At 44.5% G+C, this 17,708-nt stretch overlaps 1 protein-coding gene across 9 annotated transcripts in view; it reads left to right on the plus strand.

Moving 5' to 3' along the window:
* The window catches only part of UBTF (upstream binding transcription factor), a 39,717-nt gene that overhangs the window by 9,611 nt on the left and 12,398 nt on the right, over window positions 1-17,708 (plus strand). For 7 of the 9 annotated variants that reach the window (XM_060281522.1, XM_035136116.2, XM_035136115.2 and 4 more), the window contains exons 5-12: window positions 4,254-4,409; window positions 5,851-5,915; window positions 6,402-6,522; window positions 7,983-8,093; window positions 8,389-8,522; window positions 11,251-11,392; window positions 16,626-16,667; window positions 17,148-17,261. In XM_060281522.1, the coding sequence (XP_060137505.1) occupies window positions 4,254-4,409; window positions 5,851-5,915; window positions 6,402-6,522; window positions 7,983-8,093; window positions 8,389-8,522; window positions 11,251-11,392; window positions 16,626-16,667; window positions 17,148-17,261 (885 nt within the window). The remainder of the gene's footprint in view (window positions 1-4,253; window positions 4,410-5,850; window positions 5,916-6,401; window positions 6,523-7,982; window positions 8,094-8,388; window positions 8,523-11,250; window positions 11,393-16,625; window positions 16,668-17,147; window positions 17,262-17,708) is intronic. The other 2 variants (XM_060281521.1, XM_060281523.1) reach the window with 2 other exon arrangements.

A 17,708-nucleotide genomic window follows, 5' to 3' on the forward strand; every position in this document is an offset into this window, starting at 1 on the left:
CAGGCCTACATATCATTCCACGGTGTAGAGCAGGCATCCCCAAACTTCGGCCCTCCAGATGTTTTGGACTACAATCCCCATCATCCCTGACCACTGGTCCTGTTAGCTAGGGATCATGGGAGTTGTAGACCAAAACATCTGGAGGGCTTTTAGTGTCACCAATCCCATGCTAATGGAACACTCTTCCAGCAGAGATTTGGGCCGCAGTTTGGGGATGCCTGGTGTAGAGTAAAACAAAATTGGAACTCACTTTCAGATTCGTTAGGCCAACCTGAATGCCACAAAATTTGTGTGCATGCTTTTGAGTTCATCAGAACACTTCATCAGGATAGTGAATTATGTGTGTGTAGGGAGAGTTGATGTAGAATCTGTGGAGTCAGCCTTTAAGATGAAATGTGAAAGTTACAGGCATCCAAATGAGGCTTTCTTTAGGAGCTCTGCAAATTTCAGCTTCCACCAAATGCCGCCAAGGGCTTCTGGGAAGAAAACACTCCCCCCCCCACACACTTTGTTTGCAATCTATCCTTATAAAGGGTTCTGGAGAAAATTTTCATGCTCTTTCATGACATTTAGTTGGTCACAATAAAGGTATGAGACTAACATCAATTTTAGATTCACCCTTTTGTGTTGCCCGTATCTGTTGTTCTTCCATGAGTGCTCACGCACTCTGAAGACTGCCTGAGGTGCCATTTGGAAGACTTACACACACACACACACAAAAACAAACAAACTTGGCGCCCTTTTTCTGAGTCATTCTTATTTGGAACACTGCCAGTTGCTTGAACTGTTGGTTTTCAGTCAGAGCTGTTTTTTCAACACCTGTGCTTTTCTCTTCGTCTTTGGGTGTTTCCTGTTTTAGGAGGTTGCAAAATGAAAATCGAATTTCTCAGATCTGCTTTTCGAACAAACTTGACAGAAGCACGAATCTGAGCGGGCCCTGTCAACCAGGCGTTAAAGAAACTATAAATCCAGTTTAAGAAAAACCTGTTAACTGAGAGATACCAACTTCTTATATTTTATTTCTTAGATTTATATTATATACCACCCTTCATCGTAAGGGCCGTTCACATAATAAAATACAGAAACAAGTACAGTGGTACCTCTGGTTGCAAACGGGCACATGCGGGTCGTGATTCGGCGTTTATGCGCATGACGTCATTTGACGCTTCTGCACATGCACGAACCACCAAACCCGGAAGTAACCCGTTCCATTACTTCCAGGTTTGGAGTGATCGTAACCCGTATTGTATGCAACCCACAAATGTGTAAAACAAAACAGGAAAACAAAATAAAAAAATTCCTTCAGTAGCACCTTAAAGACCAACTAAGTTTTTATTTTGGTATGAGCTTTCGTGTGCATGCACACTTCCTGTAACCAAAACAGGAAAACGATAGCCTCCCACAGACACATTTAAAAGGCTGTAGAATATTAATCAACCTGAGGCCTGGTTGAAGAGGAACATTTTTGCCTGGTGCCTAAACTTATATAATGCATCCTCTCTTTAAAATGTTTATACCCTGCTTTTCCTTAGAAAAGTTTAAGGCAGCTCACAAACAGGAGCCATAAAATTCAATGAAATCAGAAGACACATTTGAGAGGAGTTGGAGTAGAGTTGCTGCGAGCTGCTGCTCTTGAGCCCCCTTCCCCCTTCTGCATGAGGAGTAGGACGTTCACATAGAATCTTAAGAGTTGGAAGGTACCCAGGGATCATCTAGTCCAACCCCCTGCAATGCAAAAAACTTATCTAAAGCCAAGTGTTTACCAGCCGTGTGTTACAACAGTGAGTGGCTGGGTGGGGGGCTTGTGGGACCCCTGTCCTTACTGCACATTGCAGCCATGCCTTCTGTCATTGGTGCTCAGGGCAGAAATGCTTCCACACCAGATGGCTCTCAGCACATCCTCATTTGCGCTGGTGGAGTTCCTCCGAGTGTATATATGCTCTGCCTGCACGTTGCAGTGGGGTCAGGTAACATGGACCATAGCTGCCAAGTTTTCCCTTTTCTCGCGAGGAAGCCTATTCAGCATAAGGGAAAATCCCTGTAAAAAAGGGATAACTTGGCAGCTATGAACATGGACACTGCATGGCTCTATGTGGTGCTTTGAAGTCCCGACAAGCAGCTGATTGTCAGGACTTCAAAGCACCACCCAGAGTTCTTAGCAAGCCTGTTTACCTGCCTACCCGTGGCATTGAGTAATTGGCAGGTGGGGTGGGCTTAGCCCCAAAGGCCTAACAGGCCTTATTGGGTCATGGGGTTTCATTCAGATGCAGGATCTTTCCTTCCCCTGCTGCTACCCAGACACTTTAAGCTGGAGGCGCCAGGGATTGAATCTGGGGCCTTCTGCATCTTCAACTGAGATGCAGTGGAGCCTCTACCTTTGGAACAGTATGGGAGCAGGAGCAGTATCTTGGGGGTTACGTAAAAGGAATCTTAACTTGCCTTTTCCCCGAAGCCTTTGCCTTGTTTTCTCCCCCAGTCCCTTTATTGCAAATAAGCCAAAGTATGTGGCGCTGTGGGTTAAACCACAGAATCTAGGAAAGGGGTCAGCAAACTTTTTCAGCAGGGGGCCGGTCAACTTTCCCTCAGACCTTGTGGGGGGCCGAACTATATTTTGAGGGGGGGGAAATGAACGAATTCCTATGCCCCACAAATAACCCAGAGATGCATTTTAAATAAAAGGTCATATTCTACTCATGTAAAAACACCAGGCAGGCCCCACAAATAACCCAGAGATGCATTTTAAATAAAAGGACACATTCTACTCATGTAAAAACATGCTGATTCCCGGACCGTCCGCGGGCTGGATTTAGGAGGTGATTGGGCCACATCCAGCCCCCGGGCCTTAGTTTGGGAACCCCTGATCTAGGACTTGCTGATCAGAAGGTCGGCGGTTCGAATCCCTGCAACGGGGTGAGCTTCCGTTGCTCGGTCCCAGCTCCTGCCCACCTAGCAGTTCGAAAGCACATCAAAGTGCAAGTAGATAAATAGGGACCGCTCCGGCGGGAAGGTAAACGGCGTTTCCGTGCGCTGCTCTGGTTCGCCAGAAGCAGCTTTGTCATGCTGGCCACGGGACCCGGAAGCTGTCTGCGGACAAACGCCGGCTCCCTCGGCCTATAGAGCGAGATGAGCGCTGCAACCCCAGAGTCGGACACGACTGGACCTGATGGTCAGGGGCCCCTTTACCTTTATGTGTTGTTGAAATAGTCGCAAATTCTTCCACTGCCTTGCTTTGGTAGGGGGCCTCTTCTTTGTAAACTATATACATAGATGACACTGTAAATAACACTGATACAGTTTACATGTGCCGACCTGCTTTGTGAATGAATTTAATCTGCCTCAAGCAGGGACCAAGTGGTTTACAACAAGAAATCAATTAAAAAAAGTAGTGGTGAAAGAAACGGGCCACTAAAAGCCATAGAATCATAGAGTTGGAAGAGACCACAAGGGCCATCCAGTCCAACCCCCTGCCAAGCAGGAAACACCATCAAAGCATTCTTGACATATGGCTGTCAAGCCTCCGCTTAAAGACCTCCAAAGAAGGAGACTCCACCACACTCCTTGGCAGCAAATTCCACTGATTTTAGCATCTACTCTGGATGCTAAAATCCTTTTGCTTTTTTTTAAATTAAAAAACAACAACACCTGATTGACTTGCTCTGCAACTTGTCTCTTGCCCTCTGGAGAACCCCTGTCTCCATTCACAACCACTGTTGCCCCTTTAAGCTCATCGCCATGACTAGCCAATTATGGTGGATCTAATTCATTAACCTTTTGTCGTCTTTTAATTCTGATTTAATTTTTTTTATACACCTTCTGATTGGGGTGGAGTTTGTGGGCGGGAAAAACACCCCAAAACGTATATTTTTTGCTCATTTGCTATGAGGGAAGGTCTAGTTGCTGCAGTGTGTATAGGGTTACATGCAGATGATTTGCTTCTGAAAAGTACTAACTAGATTTGGGGTGAGAAACCTGCATCTCACTGCCCTTTGGTGTAGTTCCCATGGGGCTGCCTGCAAGTGATCAATTCAGCCCTATGTTAGTAGGGAGCAAAAATGATGCGACTCTCTGTGTCCCCCGCAAAAAAAAATACAGTAGGAGAGCACATGCACACACAGAACAAAATGGAGATGGCGTGGAACAGAAAGAGTTACGCGATGCTAATTTAAAAGCAGCAACACGTTTTGCGGACTTCTGACCAGGCAGGCTCAGAACAATAAACCTTCCTTGTTGCTTCCTTTCCTGTCCCTGTTCAGAAGCATCCCGACTTCCCCAAGAAACCTTTGACTCCATATTTCCGTTTCTTCATGGAGAAGCGAGCAAAGTATGCTAAGCTACACCCGGAAATGAGCAATCTGGATCTCACCAAGATACTATCCAAAAGGTATAAGGAGCTCCCTGAAAAGAAGAAGGTGAGCAAATGAACATGGAGGCTGTGGAAAGTGCCGCATATGAGCATCTGCAGGGATGCAGCTCTCTGCTGTGGGAAGCATCTTAGTGCTTGCACAGCAGCAGCAGGGTGTGCATATGAGAGAGATAGAAACCACCTCTCCTGTTCTCCTTGGAGAATTTGGAATTTGGTACAGCTTGTTCCCCTTTCTCTCCCGGCCAGCTTTTCCCAGCTTGAGACTGATGGGAATTGTAGTCCAAAGCATCTGGAATGTGCTGGGTTGGGGAATGTTTCTTCTGCAGAAGGAAGTGTCAGCAAGGTGCTCTGGGGAGTCTTCTGCAAAAGGGCCTTCTGCAAGGAAAAGTCCCTTCCCTCAATTACCCTGCAGTGTTCAGAAACCAAGCCAAGATGTATGACGCTGACCCCACCACCATTTGGACACTTCCCTTCAGCTGCAGTTCGGCAATGGCTGGAAATGTTTAGGGCCTTGAAAGTGGAATTTGCTTTACTGTGAAAGCCCCATTTTATAGGATGTCATCGTTCTCCCAGAACTCACTTTGACCTCTTATGGGTTGTAGTCAGCCAAGCTCTATTCAGATTTGGTCCAATGAAATAAATGATCCCAACGTTAGTCATGTCCATTAACTTCAGGAGGTCATCTCTGAATGGGGCTATTGCAGAATGCCACCTTGCGCTTTTGCATATTCAAGGCGGGTTAATTGGGAGGTTGAAGTGTCTGTTTTTAGTTTAGGGAACGCATGTACTGCTTGATGTTTCTTTTAGCAAAAATGGGTTCCTAGGTTCCATTTTACCTGTTGGCACCTTCCAGTTTCCCAGCCTTGAATGAACCTCTGGAAGGTTGCCCATGAGGGAATGTGGCCCCTGGACTGTAAAAGGCACCCCATCCCTGATGTGAGGTGTCTTCTCCACTATGGAGGCCAGAGAGAGAGCGCAAGAGGCGTGTCTGTCTGTGTGAAGGGTTATGTTTGCTTTCTCCACCCCTCCTAGTCACCCTCCCGAGGGGCTTGAGAGCATGCAACAGTTTCCCCAAAGATGGCAGTATATCTGCCTGTTTAACCCTCGTGCCACTGCTTGCCTGTTCATGCCGCTCCCAGAGACTAGCCACAGGGCTTTGTTGTGTTTCCTTGGCTTGTTGAGGGTGTAAGCTTCTAAAAAGTAGCAGGAAGGAGATGGTCTAAAGGAATAGAGGAGGTGATGGGTTCTTCTGTCCTCTCCCCCACCCCTCTCGTGGGATATATGGCATTTAAGTGGGATGTCAGCTCGTGCTTTTATAATTGGGGAGACACTGTGTTTGGCCCAAAGAGCTGCGCAGTTCTGCCCCTTCCTGCTTCCTGCTTTAGAAGAGTTTTAGTGTTGTGGCTGTTCCTGGAAACTTGTCAGCTTTTCCTGTCTCACCTGTAGCCAACACCTTCCCCCTCCCCCCTTTTTGGTTTGTCTTCTAGATGAAGTACATCCAAGACTTCCAGCGAGAGAAACAAGATTTTGAGCGGAATTTGGCAAGATTTAGGTAAGAGTTAGCTAAGCAATAGCTTCACCTTTTGCACGTCAGCCATGGCTGTGAGTTTCAGTTGCAGACATGTACCAAAATTTACTTACATTAACTTTGCCGCAAAAAGCGGCTTTGTTTTGGTGATAAGGGACTAAAAAGGTGCATATCCTGCAATGTAGGAACCTCTTTTCTTTCCTGTCTGGAAACCCAGGTCAAAAAATGGCAATATAGGAACCTCTATTCTTCCCTGTCTGGAAACCTGGGTCAACAAATGGCATAATTCACAAATGAATATATTCTTCAGGCAGGTAGAATAATTTCCATCTGAAAGGGTACCTCCCTATGAGAAGAGCCTGAATCAAATTAGGGGCTTCTTTCAGCATTTGAGAGGTGGGAATGATGCATGGGGCTTTAAAGGAAGTGGATAATGTGTTTCATATGGTTCTGGTACTGCCACTGCCTTACCATTTCGCCCCCACCCCCTATTACTTTTGCTCTGTGAAGGGAAGACCACCCCGACCTCATTCAAAATGCCAAGAAGTCTGATATCCCAGAGAAACCCAAGACTCCCCAACAGCTCTGGTACACTCATGAGAAGAAGATCTACCTAAAAGTGCACCCTGATGTAAGTAGGGGGTGTAAGAGACTTGGATAAGGAGAGCCCACAAGAAGGAGGAAAAGGGGGGGGATTTCGGGGACGACGACGACACACAGCTGTGTTCTTGAAAATGAGGACAATGAAGGAATGTAAGGAAGGATATGCATTCTGTACCCAGTAAATCCAGATTTTGCTCTTAGAATGATATGCAGACTTAGTATCACTTTACAGCTGGAGCAGAAACAAATGGCAAAAGACTCGTCCGTTTGGGTCGCTGATGGGATATCATATTTTGAATTTTATTTTTTAAACCTTTATTTCACACAACCCACATGTTAGAAGGAAATGTTTCTTGTAAGCAATGCTGTTTTCCTACGTGATGAGGTTAATAATAATAATAATAATAATAATGGAGGAAGTTTTCAAATATGCAATCCCTTCCCCCATTGAAAATCTAGAAAAAGCTTTGCCTCTTGATTCTGCTGAGTATATAATGCAGTTCCCCAAGGTGATGCCCTCTAGGTGCTTTGGACTACAGCTCCCATCAGCCCCTACCAACTTGGCTTGGGCTGATGGGAGCTGTAGTCCAAAGCATCCAGGTTTGAGGGAAGCTGGTGTTACCTGTTCCTGAGAGAGCTAGAGAAGTGATGGGGGAAATAGCAAGCGTTATGATCAGGAAAATGGAGGAGCCCCTTTCTAATGAAACAAAGGCTTATGAGACTAATCCGGTAAGAATTTAGGGTGATTCAGTTTTACATCACAGGAAAATAAACTGTGGAACTCACTTCCACAGAGTGTTGTGATGATTAATAGACATAAATGGCTTTGAAAGAATTATGGGCAGTTCTGTAGATATTATTAGCAGTATCTGTAGATATTACTAGCAGTAGAGTGGATTGCCAGAGACAAAACACCACCAGCTTGAGGACAAACAGGAAATCTCATTCTCCAGCTTGCCTGCAGGCATCATGGGGAGCCGATATTGGAGACAACTAGGCTGAATAAATCTGATCCAGTCCTTAGTGTTTGTGTGTAATGTTTGCATGCGGTTTGATTAGCTTTGCATTCTCTGCTGCTGTAAATTCATATCTAGATAATTTGGGTCAGAAACAGGAATTGAGTGAGGAAAAGGACATGAGACCTATGGCCCATGAGGGGTAGAAATATTCTTAGTATTTAAAAATAAACATTTAAGGTTCTCAAGTTGCCTTGTTTGATGCTAGTTATCAGATTCTTATGTAGCAAGTAAGCAAACCCATAGATTGTGAGTTTATATCTTTCCTGTGTATTGGGCTTTTTCGCTCCCTTTAAAGGAGCCTGAAGAAAACTTCTTTTTTTCTAACTTGCCTTTCCAAAACTGTAGCTTAGCTCACTGCCGTACCATTAGGGTGGGCAGTCCATCCCCTTTTGCTTTCTCCCCTATTTTTTCATTTTTACCTATTTTTTATTACTATTATTATTTCCCCTTCCTCACCTGGGTTTTTCAGGCCACCACGAAGGAGGTGAAGGATTCGTTGGGCAAGCAATGGTCTCAGCTCTCGGACAAAAAAAGGCTGAAATGGATTCATAAGGCTCTGGAGCAGCGGAAGGAGTATGAGGTAGGGAACACTCAACAGTTCCCCTCCATCTTCTCCCCCCTGTGCTCAGCCCGGCCTTGTCGCAGCTGTAGAAACCCAGCCGCGCTCCGAGAGCCGACTTCTGGGCGTCGCTCCCTTGGAAGGGAGTTGCAAAGCAACTCCTCCTCTGCTTCTTCTGCCAAGTGTTTAAAACTGGTCAGGGTAGCACAGGCGGGCCCCCCCCCTCCCTCCCTGTCCACAACCCCAGAGCCTAGGGAGGGTATTCTACCAGCCTGCCTCTGCCACGCTAAACGCCCCGTGTGTTTTCTGTCCATAGGAAGTGATGCGGGATTATATCCAGAAGCACCCAGAGATTAACTTCGAGGAAGGTGCGCCCCCTCGCTCCACCCTGACTAAAGCGGAGAGGCAGCTGAAGGACAAGTTTGATGGGCGACCCACCAAGCCGCCTCCGTAAGTTGCCGTGCCCTTGAGAATTGGGTTTGGTAGTTGGGGAGGAGTTGCTAGGGCACTCGGGCATTTCCACATTGGTAAATATTGGTAATTGGTAAATATTGGTAAATATTGGCCTGGAACTGTATGCCAGTAAAAATATACCCAGGTGGGAGGGTGACATCTGCCATCCACCCAATGTCTGCTTGTTGTGGGAAGATGCCCATGCGTTAGACTTAAGAGTGGGGTGGACGCAGGTTCAAAGCCCTGCTCAGACATGAAGCTCACAGCGCATGGGCCAGTCACTGCAAACTTAAAATCTTCACAGGACTCCTGTGAGGGTAAAATGGGGGTGGGGCACATGCTATCTTGGCTCCTTAAATGAAGACGAGGTACAAATTTATCGAGTTACCCAAGACTGGACACTCACTTCTCCTTGTGTCCATGCTCTCCTCACTTGATGAAAGGAGTCTTTCTATTGGCAGCTTCCTTGAGTCCCTGCCTGGGTGGTGCATCTCACATGTGCACATAAACACACCCTGGTAGGACTCTCCTTTCGGCCTGCCTCAGCTGGTTGCTCAGGGTATCGGAAGGAGATTGACAAGTCCCCAGACTTCTCCATGGCTGCCATCACTTGCAGGCTTCCTGTGAGATTAACTGAGGAGTTCCTTCCTCTTCAGCATCTCCCTTCATGCAGCTCTCTTGAGCTGTGTTTTTTTCCCCCTGATCTGCTACCCATCTTCATACCTGGGAGTAGGCCTTTCCTCGTGGGGAAGCCTTTGCTTCCAGTAGGTGTTAGGTGCTGCTGCTGGCAATGGGGTTGTTCTGGGATTGTCCCTTCCTCCTGAGTCATGTGCTAGGAAAACACAGTTGCCCACCTGTTCACCTCTTGAATCCACCCCACTGCTTCACTCTCCTCTGGAAGTATTTTCCTGCGTTCCACAGCCTCCTCAGTGCAGAAGAGGCTCCCTGAAACCCTGATGCAAAAGCCAATTCAGATATCCTTGCATTGTTGGTTTTCTCTTTATTCCCTGCCAGTGTGTCAAGTATTAAATGGATGTCATTTATGTTGTAGTTCCACACAATATCTATTGTATTTTCTAGTCATTTTTTATCATTGGAAGCCGCGCCAAGCGGTGTGTAAGGGTTGAGGTATGAATCCTGATAGCAAATAAATAAATCCAAGGACTGACTTCTTTCTCTAGAAACTTTGGGTTCTTGATCAAGGCCACAGAGTAGTCTCATGTTACTAAAATTCTGTGCCAGGAGAAGCCTAGCAGCGTGAACTGTATCATTTCTCTTTAACTTTGCATAGTTACGCAGGCTGCTCCTTACTTGATTGAACGCTCTTCCATTTTTATTTTAAAAAACCCATACACATTTTTTTTGCTCAGTACGTTTATATCTAACTTTCCTTCCATCATGGAACTCAAAGGAGGGTGCAAGGAGTTTCCTGTTCAGTCTCTCATCCAGGCAATGACCTGTCCTACACCTCCTTCAGCAAGGTTTCTGTATCATCATTGGACCATGCCTCGGAAGAAAATTATCATCATTAGACAATGCTAATGAGGAGGCAGGGCTAGAATCCTGCTCTGAAGTCTTAGGTTTTTTTACATGGAGTGATTTTTATTTAAGGTGAATTCTTCAAACATTTTTGGTTGACTGTGGAAAATACCTTGGTTTTAATTGGGTAGCAGATTGAGCTTTTTTTTTAAAAAAAGTGATTATTTTAATGCAGGTACATAGAAAAGCAATAAGTGGCAGATGCCATCTCAGGGGAGACTTCTCTCTAACAGGAGGGATGTCTTTTCTAAGATGGTGCCTGCTATGACATATATAAATTAATTTTTTAAAAAGAAAACAGTAGGGTTTCCCCCCTTCAGAAGTATTGTTTTCCTATTTATGCAGATTTAATCTGTTGATTTGGGGTGCATTCCTAATCCCACTTAATGTGAGAGTAAGCCCCATTGAATTCTATAGGACCTATTTCCAAGTAGACATGGTTTGTTTTTTTACAAACTGCACCCCTGCAGCAGAAAGCCAGGTTATGGGGAGAGAATTAAAAAAGCATTCCAAAAGAGCTGAAAAAGCCTACGTATTTGTCCAGCAAAACCAGGAAACTTCATAAACTGGAAGCAGTGTGTGTTCCTCACCCAACCACTTCCTTTTACGATACCCATGTTTAAGAGGGCTGTGACATTTTATTTGGCTAGTAACTTTTGTGTACTGCCTTGGGAATTGGCTGGGGGAGAAGATCCAGAGTAACAAAAAGGGGGGAACCCTAGGCGTGGGCCTGAGGGACGTTTAGGAGGGTATTTTCTTTCTGTTGATTACGTCCTTACACATCTTAATCCCAAGCCAATAATAAAGGCTTTAGTGCTCAAAATCCAACATCATGAATAAGACTCGGAAATCAAAATCGGGAATGTGGAACCTGTGAGGCAAAAGTGGGCAGCATAGTAGATGTGACTTTTAGCCTTTGTACGTAAACACCACTGAACCCATGCAAAAACCAGTGACATATACTCCTATTTATTCATATAATCCACATTATTTCATTCATAGTAAGGGTTGGGGGTGGAAATTAAGACACCCCCCCCCCCAGTGTATGGTGGTGGTGGGTTATGGGAATGTGGGAGAAGCACTTCAGGAAGCAGTTTTGTGTGGCTTATTCTTATGTTTATATAAATTTCCCCAAGTAACTTGATGGGTTGGTGCTACGGTATATAAAAGGAAATTGCTGTTTTAGGAATAGTTACTCGCTTTACTGTGCTGAACTGATGGCAAACATGAAAGATGTCCCAAGCACAGAACGGATGGTGCTCTGCAGTCAGCAGTGGAAGCTCCTTTCCCAGAAGGAAAAAGACGCCTACCACAAAAAGTGTGATCAGGTGAGCCTGGCCCTCATAAGGGTGTGTCGAAAAAGGGATTAAAAATAATGCCCAGAGACAAATTACGGGTAGACTTTAGTGGTTCTATATATCAGGCAGGTTCCAGTTGTTACTGCTGATAACGAATTTAATTTGCCTCAGTTTGGGGGGTGCAGTTTTGTTTTTTAAGCCACCCACAGATTTGGTTTCTCTGATTTGCTGGGTGCGAGCAAAATGCTATCTTCCCCAGTGTTTGAACAGTGTGTGAAAATCAAGTCTGTAATCCTTTTAAGTAGCCAAGAAAACAAGCACATGATCATGCAAGTGATGGGTTGGGGTTTTTTTGTTTTTGTTTTTGTTTTTTTTAAAAAAAGCAAATCAGTTGGCCACTGCCACTCCTCTTGCCTCAGATAACTTGGCTGAAATTGCAGTCTTATTCAGACTGCTTTTCTTCCCTGTTTTTGTTTGTTTGTTTGTTTTAAATGCTTTCTAGTAACTTGCAGGGGGATGCAGTCTGCCACCCATCCTCAAGCCCAGGCCCTGTGTGAAGTTCATCCTGGATGTGGAGAAGCAAAACTCCCATCAATTCTGCAAACAAGCAGAAGACCCCTGAGATTTGGAGAGTAAAAATGCCCTTCAGCAGTGGAGGAGACTTTTCTTTATATGGGTTGCTCCTCCTGCCTGTTTAGTCAGGCACGGCCATGTCGGCCCTTGCCGTTTTTCCTCCTTCCTGTGGGAGGAAGCCCCACCCGGTTGCAGTCCTGCCTGCTCCATAGCAGCAGAGGTTTGTTTTTTTCTAGAGCTCTGGCTCCTCTCAGAGGCTGGATATCTGGAGAGCAAAGGGGAGTCCAGTTGCTTAATACAGTGCTGGTCAGAAGGTAGATTGAGATCTACTGAATGATCTTTGGGTTGCTTGAAGTAGATCTGCAGGAATTTCTAGCTTAACAATGGCAGGAAGAAAATCAGTCCACCCCTGCCCTAAATTGTAGTCCTGAAATGAAGATCGGGTTGTTTTTTGTTTGGTTTTTTTCCTGGGGGGGGGGAGGCAACCAGGAGTTGTTTTTTCTGTGGCAAGACTGAGCTCACTTCAATTTTCGTACTTAAATCTCTGGGTTCAGAATACTTTTAATTTCTACGCCTTTCGCACCTGGCTTCAGTTGTTACAAAAGAAGCAAAAAACGAACCAACCCAAAGTTGATCCTGCAAACCTGAAGTCTGGCTCAACTCAGGGCAGTTTACATAGGTTTCCCATTTATCGGGGTTTAATTGATTGTCTCTGTTAATTGTTTTCTGGCGTTGATTGATCTAATGCATTTATCAGCCACAAATTGCCTCAGAATCAATTTCCCCCTCAGCCTTGATTAGTTGCTGTTTAAATCATCGGTAGCTGCGCTTGTTTAAAATTCCCTCCAACCCAAGATGCATCTGTGGCAAGCAAACAAGCTTTGCTAGGTGGCAGAAAAGATTGCAGACTCTTGAGTCTGGAGAGGGGGAAAGCTAAGGCATGTGATGGAGGGTGTTGATGCAAGGACAAGGACGAGAGGGTTTTTTTCCAGAGCTTCAAGTGGCCAAATGTTGAGGAGAATTCCCTGTGCTTTATCCAGCTGGACCAGCACTAAACCTCCAGACTTTGAGACTTCTTCCTATTCTCCCGACACACAAAAATCCCCTCAAATTTTTAATATGACAGTTACAGTGGTTCTATTGATAGTCCAGGCTTTGGGCCTGCTGCTGCCTGTTCCTTACTACTAGAAGCTGTGGCGGCCATTTTAAGCAGCTCGGCTCTCCTCAGCAGCAACAGTCGGAGATAATGGCGGATTCTCCTGCCTCTTTGGCTGCTTTAAGTAGGGCCTTTTCTGAGGTGGCTATACCCCACAGGTGGCAGGACCCCATTTCCAGTCCCAGTCCCCCAATCCCTGTTACAAATGGCAGAGTTGCTTCATCTTGATCTTTGGAAAAGGGTTAAGACACCTGTTGTGCATCTGTGAAGCTGAGCCCTGGGGGAGAGGTTGGCGTTTGGAAAAATTGACTCTCTTCTTCCACTCCTTCCCTAGGGGTTGCAATCCTCTACCATCATCAAAGGAATCTGAGGGATTCCTCAGACCCTTTTAGCATTTGTATGAATAAGACTACTCAAGGGCGCGACCCATAGATGACAACAGAAATCCCCTTAAGGTGGTTTCTGTGCATGGAAAGGATTTCCTCTAGTTGGGCTACTGATAATCAGTACTTTCCTATCAATGTGAAACTGTCTTGTATCTTTTGAACTCAGAAATGATACATGAAGGAGGTGTGGTTTGACCTTCCCTAGTTTGTAGAGAAAGCAGTTATTTACACGTATGCATGTGGGTATGCTGACTGAATAATTTACTTTCTGACCCTCCGACGAATTCTCCTTCATTAGGTGAGGGGAACAAATCTAGGATTTCTTCCCTTGAGTTCTTGCCTGTGTCGTTCTCTCCTCCCCCCCCCCAAAAAAAATTGCATTGCTTTCCAGGGACAATTTTAACCTACATTTGAATCTGAACGATCCCTTTGTTTGACATTCAGTGGACAATATTCTAGAGCAGCTTTACATTGCAATAAACATATTGTAAAACAAGAATAACTACATATAGTAAAAATATAAATCCGATAAAGCAGTAAAAATACACAACAGTATTAAAAATAAGCAAAAGCAATTTTAAAACTGAAGAGTCAAAGCTTCCTTCCTTCCAGAAGCACCAACCAAAAGGGAAGGAGTTCGTCCAACTTCTTTGGGGAGAGAATTCCACAACTGTGCCATTGAGAAGCCCCTGTTCCTGCTACTTGTCAATCTGATATTTGCTCATGATGGGGTGGAGAGCAGGACTACTGTCTTTAAAGCCTGGGCAGGTTCATGTGTGTTTAAGGCAGATGACATGGATTCCAGGCAGTTTAGGGCTTTGAAGGTTATTACCAGTATTTAAACTTGAATCTGGGAATGAATTGGTAACCAGTGCAATTGTAGGATAGGTGTGGTATGGTCCGATTGTAGTTTCTGAATTTTCTTTTGAGGTTAGCCCCATGTAGAGATCATGGCAATAATCCAGGCTGAATGTGGCTAAAGCATTGATAACCAGACCCACTTTCCCCAGGTACGTCTGTAACAGGTGAAAAGTGCTACCGGCTACCAACATCAGCCAACACAAGGATAATGCTGGACTCAGAAGCACTTGCACGTTCTGTACTTGGTCCTTAAGGGTATCTAAAGTTGTGGGAGTGCAACCCAATCCAAAAGATGACATAGCCTCTGCCCAGATCAACAAACTTCCCGACCAGTACTTCTGTCTTGTTTGGATTAAGGTTCAGCTTTTTCAACCCTCATCTAAATTGGGGCTGCCTTCAGACTCTGGTACAGAAATTCTGCATCTCCTTAGGATCAGAGGATGGCAACCAAAGGTCTGGGTGATCTGCATAATGTGAACACTTCAGCCCAAGCAAATGGATGACCTCACTCAGTGGTTTAATGTTGATAACATGTGAGATCTCTGTGGCACCTCATAAGCCAAAGGCCCTGAGAGACCAGTAGTTTCCCAACACTACTACCTTTTGAGGAGCTTTTCTCCAGGCAAGACAAGAACTGCAGTAAAGCAGTGCCTCCTGGTCCTATACCAGTAAGGGTATTAAAAGTTTTAATCGTTGATGGCATCAAAGGTGATAAAGAGTTTATGGAGAATCAACAAGGTTGCACTCATACCCATGAGGCCATCCACCTAGGTGACCAAGGCAGTTTTCAGTCTCAAAACCAGGCCTAGAACTCAGATTGGAATGGAGCCAACTGACCACTTTCATCCAGAACCATATGAAGTTAACAGGTCACCTCATGCTTTTAACACCTCTCCTAAAAATGGCACTTTAGATGCCAATAATCTGGATACCAGTTGTTCGAATTGCCAGGATCCTTTTTGGGTTTGGTTAAGAATAGATGAACCACTTTTTGCTTTAGGGCCATATGGGCACCTCTCACACTCAGAGAAGTAGCAGCCACTTCTGACACTCAAATACTCTTCATGACTTTTAAACTCTTGATGTTAATTGTATGTAGATTTTCCAGGGAACTGAAAAATCTGTACCTGGGTCATCTCCACTTATTGGAGAAAGACCAGAGCATTGATTTGACCACCAGCAATTTCAGTGGGAAAATTCCCAGAGACATTGGAGCTTTTGAATCCTGATGTTTTTTCAAAGGGGGGTAGTTTTTCTATTAACTGGACTAGCATTTTAAAAGTAGTACCCTGATGGACCGCTGAAATTACTACAAGTGACATTAAGGCAAAAGAAAGTTGTTCTCTAATACCCCTTGCTCTCTAATACCCCTTGCCACCTTGTCCGATCCATTAATTGTCATACCACCCCCTAGCATATTTATAACGTGGAACACAACTACTTTATAATATAATCATGGGACATCCAGAAAGTATAAAAAATGCAGCAAACAAATCATTCCCACACACTTTATGCTCTTGCTCTCATTTTGAAAAGATAGCTATCCATATTTTACAAATAAACATTTTTATACTATACTATACTACACTGAATTGTTTAAATGTTTTTTTTAGTGTCCTTGAATCTTCCTGCCATTGCCCTCTCCTGCCACACCAGTGTAGAGCTCCACACCCTTTGAGAATCATGGTGTAAAATTTCCAGAATGCTTTGCTTTCCTCCCAGTTCCAGCAGTTGCTCAAATTACATCTGCTGTTGAATCCCTTTCCCTTGGGCCCATATTCCCATTTAAGGAATTCACATACAGCCCTGAAGCACTGTCCTGTTCTCTCACTTAACATGCACGTGCACGCCTATACCTATCGGTAATAAAACATCATTGCCCCTGGATAGCAATTTGCTTTGCCAGAAAGCCAGTTTTTAAGGTTCATCTCTATATCTTATTCCCTTCTGCCATGTCCTGTTGTCCCAGACACTACAATCATCTTTGGCCTCTTAAGGTTGGCACCTAGGGACCACTCAGCAGGCTGAGCTTGGTCCGAGTTGCCAGTTGCTGGCCCCAATGGTACAGCAGTGTTTCTCAAAGTTATTACCGTAATTAAGTCATCTTGACTTATGCTGGCTATTAGGGTTCTGATTCCAAATATCTATATTGATGTTTAGAAACCTGCATTGGCAGGAGTCAGATGTTTGGAAGAGGGTGCAGCTCGGGGGGGGGGGAGCAGAAGGAGGCAAAATTCATGGCATGTACCAGGAACTGACTCTCTTTTTTGCTACTTTGCCTCTATAGAGAAAGAAAGATTATGAAATTGAGCTCTTGCGTTTTCTGGAGGTGAGTCTGCCACAGCATTCTGCCAAACTGTGTTAATAAGTTTTTTAGCAGCTCTTTTCTTGTCTGAATTAAGCCACTGACTTCAAATGCATGTGATCCCAGGTCACTTACTTTCAAATTGATAGCCAGCACAGTTATTTTAGAATAGTTGGTAAGTGTCTCTCTTTCTGCACTAGAATGAATAATGCGTTCTGTGAGAACTAAGCTGCCAGTTGGTTTTCAGAGGCAGCTTCCTAGTAATTTGTTTTTTTTTTGTGGGGAGGAGAATACAGCAGCCAATGCCCATGCTGGGCTGCTGACTTAATTTCCTGGAAATCTTAAGCTGCTCAGGTGAAAGTGGGCAGCCACGTTCTGCACTACCTGAAGATGCTTCCATGTAGTATACAGTAATCTACTAGATATATGGGGAAAGGCAGAGTGAGAATGAAAAATAGCCATAACTCCTTATTTTGTTATTTTGCCATTTCCTCCAAATTTCAGAGCTTACCTGAAGAAGAACAGCAGAGGGTTCTAGGAGAGGAGAAGATGCTGGGAGTAAACAAGAAAGGTGCCACCAGCCCTGCCTCTAAAAAGACCTCGCCAGATGTCAGCAAGGTGAGTGACTCATACAGGCCAGGGCAACAAGCAGGATGCGTTGTGGGTATGGGTACGTTTTTTACATTTAAAGCTGTGGAGCAAATCTGACTTTTAAACCAGCCTCAAGACTTCATGTAAAATGGCTGCTGGGATTCCTTTGGAAATTTGATAGTAAAAATGAGAACAAAAACTAATCCCTCTTGAAGGTTTCCCCAGATATATGTGGTATCCAACATTAGTCATACTTTGGATGAGCCCACTGAAATCAAATTGACTGAAATGACTTTTAAGTATATTGATTTTAATGGGTCTACTCCAGAGTACAATTAATGTTGGCTATCTCCCTATATGTACATAATAAGTAGAACTGTCAGCAGGTTTAAAGAATGTTTCTTTATTTAATCATCTGCCTTATGTTCAAGTAACTGATTGATCGGATTAAAATAAATTTGCATATGACCAAAA

This window comes from Zootoca vivipara, chromosome 13, assembly GCF_963506605.1.
Source record: "Zootoca vivipara chromosome 13, rZooViv1.1, whole genome shotgun sequence".
Lineage (NCBI taxonomy): Eukaryota > Metazoa > Chordata > Lepidosauria > Squamata > Lacertidae > Zootoca > Zootoca vivipara.